The sequence below is a fragment of the Oryx dammah genome, unplaced genomic scaffold (genome assembly GCF_014754425.2).
Source record: "Oryx dammah isolate SB20612 unplaced genomic scaffold, SCBI_Odam_1.1 HiC_scaffold_1, whole genome shotgun sequence".
Lineage (NCBI taxonomy): Eukaryota > Metazoa > Chordata > Mammalia > Artiodactyla > Bovidae > Oryx > Oryx dammah.
In genome coordinates, this window is record NW_024070185.1 from 61,501,458 (window position 1) to 61,516,583 (window position 15,126).

Sequence of the window (15,126 nt, forward strand, 5' to 3'; positions counted from 1 at the left end):
TTGCTCTCCAAGGGACCCAAGAGTTTTCTCCAGCAGCACAATTTGAAACCATTGATTCTTCAGTGCTTAGCCTTCTTTATGGTCCAATCTCACATTCATAACAACTGGAAAAACCATAGCTTTGACTATATGGACCTTTGTTGGCAAAGTGATGTCTCTCCTTTTTAATATGCTGTCTAGGGTTGTCATAGTTTTCCTTCCGAAGGGCAAGCATCTTTTCATTTAATAGATATCTATAGGACATTAAATCCAAAAGCAGCGGAATACACATTCTTTTCAAGTGCACATAGGACATTCTCCAGGATAGATCATATACTAGGTCACAAAACAAACTTCAAGAAATTTAAGAGGAAGAAATTATATCAAGCATTTTTTCTGAGCACAGTGGTATGAAACTAGAAATCAACTACAGAATGAAAAATGGGAAAAGAACAAACATGTGGCAAGTAAACAGCATGCTACTAAAAAAAAAAAAAGGTCAATAGCGAAATCAGAGGAAATCAGAAAATATCTTGAGACAAATGAAAATGGAAATATAACTTTCCAAAGTTGGGATTCATCAAAAACTGTTCTGAGAGGGAAGTTTATAGTGATAGAGACTTGATGTCTATATCGATATATCACCAACTCAATGGACATGAGTTTGAGTAAACTCTGGGAGTTGGCGATGGACAGGGAAGCCTGGCATGCTGCAGTTCATGGATTCACAAAGAGTTGGACCTGACTGAGTGACTGAACTGAACTAAGACTTCTCACAAGAAACAATTAAAGAAAACCTCAAAAACCTAACCTATTGCCTAAAAGAATTAGAAAAAGAAGAGCAAACAAAGTCCAAAGTCAGCAGAAAAATGAAATAATAAAGATCAGAGAAGAAATAAAATAGAGATCATAAAAACAATAGAAAAGATCAATGAGACCAAGAGCTGGTTTTTAAAAAAGATTTAAAAATTGATAAACTTTTAGCCAGGCTCACCAAGAAGAAAAGAGGACCCAAGTAAGTATTGAAGAGGAGAAATAACAACTGATACTGCAGAGATACAAAATAATCATAGAGAATATTATGAACAGTTATGTGCCCATGAATTGGACAGTCTAGAAGAGATGGACTTCCCTCATAGCTCAGTAGTAAAGAATCTGCCTGCAATGCAGGAGACCTGGGTTCAATTCCTGGGTTAGGAAGATCCCCTGGAGAAGGAAATGGCAACCCACTCTCGTATTCTTGCCTGGAGAATCCCATGGACAGAGGAGCCTGGCAGGCTACAGTCCATGGGGTCACAAAAGTTAGATGCCACTTAGCAACTAAACCAGAAGAGATGGACAAATTTCTAGAAACATACAAACAGCCAAGACTGAAACAAACAAACAGAAAAGACAGTTTGAAGAGACTGGTTACTAGAAGTGAAATTGAATTTGTAATAGAAAAGCTGGAAGTAAAGTCCAGGACCAGATGGCTTTACAGGGGAGTCCTACCAAACATAATGAATAAGAACTAATATCTGTTCTCAAGCTATTCCAAAAAATTGAATAGGAGGGATCACTCCCACATTCATTCCTGGGCTACCATTATCTGAATACCCAAACCAGACAGAGACGCCAGAGAGAAGGAAAATCACAGACCAATATCTTTGATGAATATAAATGCAAAAATCTACAACAAAATATTAGCAAACCAAATCTGACTATATAAAAAGGGTCATATACCATGATCAAGTTGGATTTATTCCAGAGTCATAGGGATGGTTCAACATTTGCAGATCAGTCAGTGTGATACACCACATTAACAAATGGAAGGCTCAGAATCAAATGATCATCAGAATAGACACACAAAAAACATTTGATAAAATTCCATATCTACTCAGGATTAAAAGCTGTCATCAAAGTGGGTGTAGAGGGAACTTATCTCAGCATAATAAAGACTGTTTATGACAAATCCACAGCCAAAATCATACTCAGTGGTAAAACCCTTCCCAGTAAATTCAAGAACAAGAGAAGAATGCCCGCTCTTTCCACTTCTATTTAACATAATATTGGAAGTCCTAGCCACCGCAGGAAAAAAAAAGAAGTAGAAGGTATCCAAATTGGAAGGGAAGAAGTAAAACTGTCACTTCTTGCAGATAACATGATACTTTATAGAGAAAACCCCAAAGTCTCCACCACAAAACTATTAGAAATAATAAATAAAAATTCAGCAAGGTTGCAGGGTACAAAATTAATAGACAGAAATCTGTTGTATTTCTATATGCTAATAATGGAATTTCAGAGAATAAGAAAGCAATAGCATTTATAGTGACATCAAAAAAATAAAATAGGAATAAACCTAGCTAAGGAGGTGAAATAAATACATATACTCTGAAAACTGTAAAACATTAATGATGAAAGTCAAAGATGATACAATGATGGACAAAGTGCTCTTAGATTCGAAGAATTAATATTGTTAAACTATCCGTACTGCCCAAAGCAATCTACAGATTTAAAGCAATCCTTATCAAAATACCCAGAACATTTTTCACAGAACTAGAACAAATAATCTTAAAATTCATATTGAACCATAAAAGACTTTGAATTGCTGAAGCAATCTTGAGAAAAAAAGAGCAAAGCTGGAGTATAACCCTCCTAGACTTCAGAAAATACTACAAAGCTACAGTAACGAAAGCAACATGCTACTGACACAAAAGCAGACACAGAGCAATGTAACAGAACAGAGAGGCCAGAAATAAACCCACACACCTATGATCAATTAACCTATGACAGAGGAGGCAACTATATACAATGGAGAAAAGATTGTCTCTTTAACAAGTTGTTGCTGGGAAAACTGGATGACTACATGTAAAATAAGATATTAGAGCATTCTCTCACACTGTATACAAAAGCAAACCGAAAAATGGTTTAAAGACCTAAATGTATGACCTGAAACTATAAAAGTCCTAGAAAAACATTTTATAGCACAGGGAATTATCTTATTAGCCATTATCTTGTAATAACTTACAATGGAGTATTATCTGCAAAAATATCAAATCACCATTCTGTATACCTGAAAGTAATACAGTTACAAATCAAATGTACTTCAATTTAAAAATATAACATTGAATCTGGCAAGCACACAGAGAAAATGGATCACTCATGGCATTGTTTTTGGGAATATAAAATTGTACAGACATGTTAGAAGATAGTTGAGGGTAAGTTAGAAGTTAGATAGAGGATAAGTTAGAAGAAAAAAAGCTGAACAGAAATTCCACTCCTAGACATTTATCCCAGAGATATGAAAACTTGGGTTTACACAAAAACCTGTACACAGGTGTCCATAGTAACTTTATTCATAATAGACCCAAACTAGAAACAACCCAGGTGTCCTTGAGAAGTTGAAAGATTCAACAAACTGAATACATCCGCACTACAGAATATACCTCTCAACATTATAAAGGGATGAACTATGGACATATGCAACATCAGTGGATCTCAAGGGAATTGTGCCGAGTTGAAAGCAGTCTCAAAAAGTTACATACTGTATGACTCTATATAACATCCTTGAAATGACAAAGTTTTAGAGATAGAGAACAGAGAAGTGATTGCCAAGATCAAGGGTTGGAGAAAGGGGAAGGATGTGGCAATGCAAGAGGGAAGGTATTTTGAAAAGGTATTTTGCAAGTATTAAGCTAAAGTAAATGAATGTATGTTTCTCAGATCTTGTAGGTTTTAAAAGTCGTGTACTGAATAATTATAGGAAACATTTTCTAAAATGCATTTATTGTTTTGTTGTGACTGCAGAATGTGTATTGTATGGAAAATTTGCAAAGTATAAGCAAGTAAAAGAGAAAAAAATCACCTCTAATCTAAACATAAATGTAAACATTAAGAAATATCTTTCTATATTATTTATATGTTTTAAAAATACAAATTGGATCAAGATGTATATTGCTATTTTTTAACCTGTTTTAAAAGACAATATGTTAACATTTTCTGTTCTTAAATACACATCTACAGTATCATTTTTAGTGTCAGGCTAGTCCATAGTCTAGTCATTTATTGTTAAATATAAATGATTTTCACTATTGCAAGCAATACTACAATGAACATATATGTAGAATAATCCTTGCCTGTATTCACAACTAGTTATTTAGAATAAATTAGTAGAAATAGACTCTCTGGGTAAGAGGATATACACACTAGTGCTTTATTAATTTGTACTCTAAACAATGATACCAGATAGAGTTTTCTAGAAACAAATGGGAATGATAGTTTACTTGTGCACTTGCCAACACTGGGCATCAGTTTTTTATTTGGTGTTCTAAAAGGTGAAAAAAAATGTACCTATGCTTTAATTTCTATGGTTTTGATTTTGATTCTTAAGTAAGTTATGTTTTTATATGTTTATTAACCCATTTAGGGATCTTTTATAACTTACATATTTTGTCATTTGTTGGTTTTTCTTTCTAATTTGTAAAAGTGATTTATAAGTTACGAGTTGACCTTTTCACCCTGTAATATGTTGGCAATGTTTCCTCAGTTTATTTCTTTAATTTTATCTATTTATTTATTAAGGCTGTGCTGGGTCTTCATTGCTGTGCAGGCTTCTTTCTGGTTTCAGGAGTGGAGCTGCTCTCGGTGCAGTGCATAGGTTTCTCATTGCAGTGGCTTCTCTTGCTGAGGAACACAGGCTCTAGGGCACTTAAGCTTCAGTAGCTGTGGCGTGTGAGTTCAGTAATTACGGCATGTAGGCTCAGTGGTTGCAGCTCCCAGGCTCTGGAACACAGGCTCAGTAGTTGTGGCACACGAACTTATTTGCTCCACAGCATGTGGGATCTTCCGGGATCCAGGATTGAACCTGTGTCTTCTGCACTGGCAGGCAAACTCTTTACTACTGAGAGCCATCAGGAAAGCCCCTCCCTTGTTTATTTAATTATATATTTTGGGTATACAAAAACTTTAAATTTTTCTAGTTACATCTATTAATCTCTTCCTTTATGGCTTTTGCCTTTAGGTGTTATGCTTAGAAAAGCATTTCTACCCCCAATTTATGTAGTATGTCTTCTGTTTACTTTTAGAATTTTGATGGTTTTATTTTTTGCATTTAAACCTTTAATTCACATAGAATTTATTTTGTTGTATAGTGTAAGAGATGACTCAGTGGGTCAAGAATCCACCTGTAATGCAGGAGATGCTGGTTCGATCCCTGGGTTGAGAAGATCCCCTGGAGGAGGAAACAGCCACCTACTCCAGTATTCTTGCCTGAAAAATCCCATGGACAGAGGAGCCTAGGGGGCTACAGTCATGGGGTTACAAAGAACTAGACACAACTGAGCATGTACATTGAAATTGTGTGAGAGTAGGAATCTTTCCTGTTATGATGTCCTAATATCAATTATGACATAATACTTTCTTTTCCTGATGGTTTGAAATTCTGTCTCTACCAATACTAAATTGTTATAAGTATATGATTCAATTTCTGGGCTTTCCATTCAGAATCATTGACTATACCTATCTCTTCTTTCACAGTGCCAAGCTACTCAGGTTATTGTAAATTTGTAATAAATGTTCATCACCTTTACTTTCTACTGCTCCTCTCTGTACCTCCTAATTTGGCTTGTTGCTTTTGTCATGTGCTTTTATTACATCTACTGCCCCTGTTACAGCACTTGGTAGACTTTGTTCTTATATATATATTCACTCAGTGCATTAGATATCTATTATGTAACAGATGACCACAAATTTAGCAGTTTACAGCACATGCTTATTATCCCATAGCTTCTGTGGACTAGGAATCTAAGAACTACTCAGCTAGGTTTCCTGTTTCAGAGTTTCTCGTGCAACTGCAATCACACTGTCAGCTGTTGCTGGGGTCAGCTGAGACGAATCCCGTTCCAGGCTCACTTACATGGTTGTTCGTACAATCTATTCCTTTTGAGTTTTGCCTTAATTTCATCTGGCTGGCCGAAGACCTACTTCAATTTCGTGCTTTGTAGGCCTCCCTAATGTGGCCATTCGCCTCATCAGAGCCAGCAAATAGAGATTATGCTAGCAAAGTGGAAATTAGAATCTTCTGTAATCTAATTATGTATAATCCCCTCAACCTTAAAGTATCCTATTGATTAGAAGCAAGTTACTCAAAAGGAGGGCATTACACAAGGCTGTGGTACCAGAGGCAGGAACCATTGGGAGGCCATTTACTAGCTGCTTGCCATAGTCTTCTCAACTATATGTGTAGTCCATGAGACTAATGGTATCTTTCTCTTGTGCATCGTTGATCATTACGCTCTGACACAGTCCCTGGCACGTAATAGTAGGTCCTTAAATATTAGTGGGATAATAGTGTGTCTTTAATAAATGGCGTATGTTTAAATGTGGCTTTTTTGGGGAGCTGCTGCTGCTGCTAAGTTGCATCAGTCATGTCCGACTCCGTGCGACCCCATAGACGGAAGCCCACCAGGCTCCTCTGTCCCTGGAATTCTCCAGGCAAGAACACTGGAGTGGGTTGCCATTTCCTTCTTCAATGCATGAAAGTGAAGTCGCTCAGTCGTGTCTGACTCTTAGCGACCCCGTGGACTGCAGCCTACCAGGCCCCTACACACAGGATTTTCCAGGCAAGAGTACTGGAGTGGGGTGCCATTGCCTTCTCTGTTTTGGGGAGGGGACAGCCTAAATATTTGTCTTTTAAGAAACAAAGTAATAAGTCTTTTATACTTACTGTTGTAAAACTGGTTGGACCTCTGTTATCTTACTGTGTTTGTTTTTCATGTGCCCCTGTGGTTTTCCTTGACTATTTTTCTTTTGCTGTGTTAACTGTTTTCTTTCCTGTACATTAGACCCACCAAGGTTTGAACCAAAGCAGCCCCTACCATATCCTTGCTGTGCTTTCTTTCATTCTTCACTCATAACCCCCTGCTTCCTGCTTAAGTCCTCACAGCTGACTCAAAGCAGGCAAATATTCCAGTTTACATTTCTTAGGGTTCTGAATCAAGGGAAAGGATTGCTGTCTCCCTGCCAGTTCTGCATAAGTAGGAATTGGATATGTTTTTGGCATCTTCTGTATTATCCAGATGCATTAATACACAAATGTGATGCTCTTATAATTGCAGAGAATCATATACTAAATAAATGTTTGCTTGTGGCCTACAATCTAATCGTTTCTTTAGAATTTAGGAGATTTGCTTCATTTCTTTTTTTTTTTCCTCCCAGTTATGTTGTCCTCTGAGATTCCAAAACTCCCCACAGACCCGCCTTGTGGAAACCTCTCCTGTTTCATGACTTCCTCCCCAGGGTGGGTCTCCATCCCTAAATCTTTTGTCTCTGCTTTTGTCTTTTATATTTTGTCCTGCTGCTGCTGCTGCTGCTAAGTTGCTTCAGCCGTGTTCAACTCTGTGCAGCCCACCAGGCTCCTCCGTCCCTGGGATTCTCCAGGCAAGAACACTGGAGTGGGTTGCCATTTCCTTCTCCAGTGCATGAAAATGAAAAGTGAAAGTGAAGGTGCTCAGTCGTGTCCGACTCTTAGCGACCCCATGGACTGCAGCCCACCAGGCTCCTCTGTCCATGGGATTTTCCAGGCAAGAGTACTGGAGTGGGGTGCCATTGCCTTCTCCATATTTTGTCCTACCTACTTGGGCTGCCTTTTTGGGTGCCTGGTGTCCTCTGCCAGTGTTCAGAAGTTTTGTGGAAGTTGCTCAACATTCAGATGATCTTTTGATGAATTTGTGGGGGAGAAAATGGTCTCCCCATCCTGTTCCTCCACCATCTTGGGACCGCCTCCGATGTGCTTCATTTCAGAGAATTGATCTAATTTTTAGAATATTCCATACTGTTGAAAGCCTGTGAAATAGGTATACTGTGTCACAGTCACCTCCAGTCCCATACCCACTGCTGGGAAGTCTTTATTCACTCAGTCATCCTGTTCCTTCTTCCACATTCACTCCTTCTTGCATGTACCACGCACTGCCCTAGGCACTAGAAACACAAGTAATAGACATTTGGAATCTAGTGAGACAGGAAGACATGAACACAAATTATTTCTGTTTGTGGGTAGGGGGTGGTATTTCTTTGTCCTTACATTTAGCAAAATTTTCTACTTATTTCCAATACAATTCACACAAAAATTATTTTGGTGAGGGTATGAGGTGGGAAATCTACCTTTCTTTCCTAAGTCGTAAGTTGAGCATCCCCCTTCTGGTTTGAAATGCCACTTTTATCTTGTGCTGAGATATTAATATAAGTTGAGTATTTATAAGCTCTCTACTATCTTACTTATCTTGTCCAACTATGTTGTACCTGTATAACACATTTCAGTACCTGGTAATGCAAGTCTTTGATTTTTTAGTTACATTCAAAAATATTCTTTATGTTCAACTGTTTATTCTTTGCATAGTGTTCTTTATTTTGTATTGCTAGTTTCTTAATGCATTTGTGTGCTCAGTTGTGTCTGACTCCTTGCAACCCCATGAACTGTAGCCCACCAGGCTCCTCTGTCTATGCAATTTTCCGGGCAAGAATACAGCAGTAGGTTGTCATTTCCTTCTCCAGGTTATCTTCTGGACCCAGGGATTGAGCCCGTGTCTCCTGCACCTCCTGCATTGCAGGTGGATTCTTTACCCACTGAGCCATTGGGGAAATGTGACTTCCAAGTTCTTTTAAATTACTAGTTTAAATTCAGCCTTTAATATACTTTCCTTCAGTGAATATGAAAGCTGATACAAGGTATCATTTTAATTTTCCCCTTTTGAAATACTTTAGTGACTTACTTTGCTGCTCAATGCCACAGAAACTTTAAATGAAAAGTATAGTGTTTGAAACTTGGTACTGACTTTGCCATTTGAATTTTAATTTACCTTTGTTTTATACCTTAGGTTTAGCCCAAAGGCATCCCTTCCACCACGTTTTCAGATGCATCTCTCAAGAACCTGTACTAAGGAAATGAGTGGTATGTTTTCTAAACATTATTTTTGTGATACATTATGACTTCTGGAGCCTCAGAACCCTAAGAAGAGTGTCTAGTGGTGGCTTTTGACATTTGTTCTCACCTTCTCCCACTTGTAATATGTCTCTCCTCCTCTCTTTTCTGATTTCTTTAAGTTATGAATTGTAGTGATCTAAAGACAAAGTAATACCTCTAAGGGTATCATTATTATTCTGACTTGAGGCTTTCCTCATACCAGACCTGTTCTGTCACTTCCGCTTGTTACCTACAGAGATCTTGTGTCCCTTGTCATTTTCACTCATTAAAGAGTAAGATTTAAAGCACATAAATAGGGGACATCAACTCAAAAAATAGTTTCAGATACTCATAAAATACTTTCACATACTTAACACTGTGTGAAAACTGGGCTCCTAAACTGTGTGCAGTGACTGTAAGCATCTAAATATGAATATAAATATATACAATCCAAAAGGACAATAGAAGACATAATAAAGTTGAAGAATCTGAAGATCAGAAGTGCATACACTTGTCTTCTCCAACCGAAGTATAAATCCCTTGCTCTTAGACCCACCGGAGGAATACATGGTTTTCAGAATTAGTACTTATACTGCATGAAATTTATGTAGTTTTAAATGATTTGCTGCTTTACATGTAATTCTTACTGAGTTGAAATCATTTTTTCCATAGGAATATATCTCCAGTATTTCTCATGAAAATTGATGGAACAGTTGATTTTTGTCTTTATCAATTATATTTACATATGCATTTTCTGAAAAATGACCACTCGGTAAAGCCACATACCCTTTAGAGGTTGTAAATCCTTTAAATAGAATAAGCTTTTTCTGCAGAACCAAGAGGACTTGTTTCAGAAGGATTACGATTCACCCAGGGGCTCGGTGAATAACCTCTTACACATAACCTCTTCTAATTGCTGGCAGCCTAGATTACTTCCTTGATTTGTTGAACAAAAGGCACAGAAACTTAAATAACTCCAGTAGCCCCATGGAGCAGGTGCATTTGCAGACTCCAACTACATGCCAACTGCTGACTCTCTCTTTAAGGAAGGGACTGGCCAGTTCCAAGAGATTCATCTTTTCCTTCTTCCTGGTTCTTTTATATACATTATTTGGGAAGAACTTTATAAATTAACTGTGCCTTTAATAGGAAACAGATGTGGAAATCCTGGACCCTTCTATTGGCTGAGCCAAGCTAAGTCTCAGCAAAGGGCAGTTCTCATGCCCTCTGGTGGGTAAGGCAGAGTCAGCATCCAGCCATCCTCAAGGGATGGCTCTCCCTTCCGTTTCCTAGCATCCTCAGAGGCCAGCATCCCCAAACCAGCCTAAGTGTCTCTACAAGCCAGTTTTTAAAATAAGATAAAGTAAAAATTGTTGAATCCCAGCAGAAATACTATATGATTAAAATATGAACATATTTTGTTTATAGATGGTAATTTTTTATATACTCTGGTCTGTATCCCAGTAAAATTTTAAAAAGGTTTGGAATGAATTTCATAGTTCTTCCAGAAATGTCAGCTATTGTGGACACTTAAATTAAGATATTAACTCAGGTATTCTAAGTTTTAAATAAAAAATCAATGTAAGAGAGCAAGCCAAAGCTCTGTAATATTCACTTATGAAAAATAAATGACTTATTTGGGGGAAATAAAAACAAATCATTAATAGTTATCTGTGGACACCAGATCTTTTATTTATGGTCATAAACTGAAGCTAGGATGTTTATTACACATGCACCAATTTTTGAACTTTTGCTTAGTGCTGAATTATTTTTTCTTACTAACAAAGGGCAAATTGATCATGTCTTAAAACCTGGAGAGTTGTTTATTTTTTATAAAGTGTTTCTTTGATCTTACTATTAAGGCATTATCCTTATGCTTTGTAAAATACAGCTTTAAATTTAGCATTACATATATACGATAATTGTCTAAAATTTAACCTTTCTTGGTTGCAATTAGAAAATAGTTAAATAATTTCATTATTCTTTATGAAGCAAACATCATCCTGATGTTTAAATTAAACTGTGACATATCCTTGCAACATAAAGAGGCTAGGTTCCCTCTCTGAGTGGCTGTTGACCTTCCTTATTATTTCAGGATTAAAACTTAGAATGAAGTTGTTATGGTCCTGCTCTCCTAATCCTGTTCCCTTTGAAGTCCCTTAACCCCTACAAGCCTGAAGTACAACAAAGCCTAAAGACACAAGTACTAGATAATAGGGATAATCTGAAATGTTAAGCATTCTGGTTAATTCTATCATTTTTTTAATTTAAAGATAATTTAAATCAGGCTGTTGAAAAACCAAATGTCACGCCTCCTGCCTCTTACACTTATAAAATGGATGAGGTTCAAAACCGCATAAAGGAAATGCTAAACAAGCATAGCAATGGCATTTGGATATCTAAGCTTCCACATTTTTACAAAGAATTATATAAAGAAGAACTAAATCAAGGAATTTTACAACAATTTGAACACTGGCCTCATATTTGCACGGTACGTTTCTTCTTATTCTTCCCTCTTGATGCCTCCTCCCTGCCCCACTTTCAGATTTTGAGTTACTAGTCGTATCATCTTTTATTTGGGGAGCACGAAGCACTTTACATAATATTGCTTCATTAATCTCTTATCACTAAGATTAACACATATGAGTTCTTATTTATAGGAGAAATACATCTAGGCTGAGAGCTGTGTGTGTTGTAATTACTGTGTATTTAATATATGATCTCATATATATATATATATATATATACCATTTAGTATTGAACTGTTACCAGTAGATATTGATGGCTTTGTCATTTTAATAATTTGAACTTAACTGGTAATAGAACATTTTTTGTTGGCCTCAAATTTTATATGCTTGTTCCTGAGCATTTTTAAAGACATTCAGCTGAACAGATTTTAGTTATTTTGGCTAATTATTTATAGAATACCTTTAAAAAATTAATATAGAATTCAGATTTAAAATTTTTAAAAACTCTATTGAAAAAATTTGAAAAGTGAGCTAACATCAATTTTCATGCCTGTTCCTACTTGAGAGTCTGTTATAATAAAATGATGGATCAGAGTAGTTTATCAGAAATCTTAGTTCAGCCAGAGAGAGAAAACTAGCTTCCTAAAGGTAAATAACTAATCTTTAGATATTTCTCTTTTTTAATATAATTATTTACTTTTGGCTGCACTGGGTCTTCGATGCTGTTCGCAGGCTTTTCTCTAGTTGTGGCAATTGGGGTCTACTCTCTAGTTGCAGTGCACAGGCTTCTTATTGCTATGGCTTCTCTTGTTGGGAGCATGGGCTCTAGGTGCCTGGGCTCAGTAGTTGTGATACATGTGCTTACCCCACAGCAGTGGAATCTTCCCAGGGCAGGGATCAAACCCATGTCTCCTGTATTGTCAGGCAAATTCCCAAACACTGGACCACCAAAGAAGTCCTTCGATATTTCTTAATGCTATTTACATAGACTATATTCAACAAAATAACTTCTAAATAGTAGCATTAGCTTTACTTGGTGCTTCTAAGCTTATAGAATTAAATATGCATGACAATTATTATTTGACACAGGGCTTTCATTTCTTTAACTTAATATATATTTTGGTCCCCAACGCTGGGCACAGTATGGGCCACTCCCTCTTATAGGCACCTGGCCTAAAGACAGCATGTATTTTTATAACCACTGCTTCCTCCAGGACAGTAACATCTGCTCCGGTCCCTTGTGCTTTCCAGACAAGGGTTATGTATCCATCCATCCATCCATCTTGTTTGTTCTTAAATCATTCACTCTACACCTGCAGGTACCAGGCAGTGCCTTAGGTACTGAGACCACCTTAGGGCAATGTAAAACGATGAATACACAGTGTGAAGTGAGAAAACAAGAAATACCAAACTCTGGAAATATGGCTGTTGCCCTCCCTATAAAGTCAAGAATGATCATAAGAATGTTATCCCTGATTTATGTTGAATATGGGGTTTGTTCTTGTAGTAGGAATTTCTAAGGTCGCTATTTGATTTATTCCATTTTTATTCTTTCCTGGGAAGAATATTCTTACTGAATGCAGGCTGAGCAGCATTGAGGAACCTCTCAGGTTTCCATAATCTAAAGGAGACTTTTGAGGTTTCATCAGGCTGCTCGATCTGAAGGTTCAGGGCCTGGAGCTTCTTCTTGAAATATGGTTCTTTTATTTTTTTAAATCCATAGATATTCATGAACTTATGTTTTCAATGAACTTTAAGTCCTCTTATTGTGAAGATACACGTGTAACTCACTATTAAGTTTCCAAAAAGAAGTTATCTTTGGAGTAAAAGAACTTTAAATTAACTTCACAGATTCTTAATGTAATATATTTCTGGTTGATGGTTCCCTAGTGGCTCAGACAGCAAAGAGTCTGCCTGTAAATGCAGGACACCTGGGGTTTGATCCCCGGGGTTGGGAAGATCATCTGGAGAAGGGGATGGCAACCCACTCCAGTGTTTTTGTTTGGGAAATCCCATGGACAGAGGAACCTGGTGGGCTACAGTCCATGGGGGTTGCAAGGAGTACTACACTATTGAGCGACTAACACTTTCTTCACCTTTCTGATTAGTTTGTTTTAAACTGGATGATAATAACTAGTATTTGTGTAGCTAAATTTATGGCTTTGGGAGAGAAATTCTCATCTTTACTACTTTATATGTCTACACACCCTCAAAATTTCTTTTGCCAGGATTGCAGGTGACAGAATGCCTGTCTCTTTGATGTTAAAACTTTACCTAAAATGGGTGGTTTCCTACTAAATTTCAGGTGCTAAAATAATTTTTAATTTTTTGGTTGCTCAAATGCATCTTTGTTGCATGATTATTTCTGTCTGGGCAATGAGGGTAGAACGTGAAGCAGAAATAAAATGTTAATATTTCTTATCTCCATGCTGTTTCTCTCAATTTTAATAGGACTGTTTAGATGTAATCACTATCAGTTGTCAGGTGTGAGAAATTGATTAGTGAATTGTGTCTAGAATGACAAAAACTGCCAGTTTTAATGAGATCTATCAGTATTTTTCAAAATGGTCTTTTTAGTAGCCTGATTTTTTTAACAAACTGCTGGTAAACAGTTTCAAAATGTTACACCATGGTCAATTTTAGACAGTTTTAAATAGCTACACCATGATTATTTTCCCTTTCTTCTGACTTCTTGCTTTTCACCTTGCTGGAAAGCAGGAACACTGATAGAATGCCCAGGGCTGATTCTACTGCAGATAGGTCAGACAGGTTAGAACACACTGCACTGCAGAAATTTTAGGGTGAAAAAGACTTAGTGATATGTATCTCCATGTGGCTTGTTGTGTAACTGAAGAAGAAATCTGAGTGCACTGTATTTCTTTCTCTTTTTTTAAGTGCTTTCTCTCCCAGTCATATAAAATATTCCATATAAAAGTACTGAAAAATAAAGTTACAAAAAAAAATAAAAATCACCCATCATCCTAGCACTCAGAGATAATCACTTTCAGGAGTTCCATTTGAGTGTAGAATGGGTCTCATCAGCTCAAGGGACCAAATAACAGCTCTGAAATTTTACCTTGATGGAGGTTTGATCAGCTCTGTGCTACGAGTCACTTTACAAGTTTTTTAGACGGCATCTTGATACAGGCAAAAGTATGCTTTGAATCTGTTGTTTTTAACCTTTTGGATCTCTCTAGCAGCAAAGTGTGTACTGACAGTTTTAAAAGCTAAAGAGAATATAAAGCCATATTAACAATGATGACCCAGTTCCATAGTGTTCCTAAAGAACTTGTGCAGAAGCTGTCTTGGAAAGGCTCAGAGCCCAAGATGGCAGACCATTGGCCAAGGATACCAAGCATCTAAGAATTGCTGTTGGATCCTAGGAGAAAGATAACAACACCTCCTGGCTGTTCTGAAGGCTGTTCTGGCCTTATTAATAATGTTTTCTTAAATTGTTGTATTTGGCTGGTATTATATTTATAAAATGCTTCTGTGAGCCACTCACTGACCTGGGTGCTAAGAATAACAATAAACAAGACAGACCTGAGCTTTGCCCTTCTGGAACTTAAGGAACTTTTCCCTGCCCAACAGGAAAGATAAGCATTGAACAAATAAGGGTAAGCCTGCAGTTATTATGAGGGAGAAATGTAGGGTGTTAAGGAAACATGTAAACAGGAGGGTGCGGCATAGTCAGCCAGGTCAAGAAAAGCTTCTCAGAGGAGGTAGCTGTTACACAAGAAT

The 15,126-nt window shown here is 37.1% G+C and overlaps 1 protein-coding gene across 3 annotated transcripts in view; it reads left to right on the forward strand.

The window, feature by feature from the left end:
• The window catches only part of TDRD7 (tudor domain containing 7), a 97,473-nt gene that overhangs the window by 33,949 nt on the left and 48,398 nt on the right, over positions 1-15,126 (forward strand). For all 3 annotated transcript variants that reach the window (XM_040226935.1, XM_040227009.1, XM_040227067.1), the window contains 2 exons: positions 8,832-8,905; positions 11,191-11,408. In XM_040226935.1, coding sequence (XP_040082869.1) covers positions 8,832-8,905; positions 11,191-11,408 — 292 coding nt within the window. The remainder of the gene's footprint in view (positions 1-8,831; positions 8,906-11,190; positions 11,409-15,126) is intronic.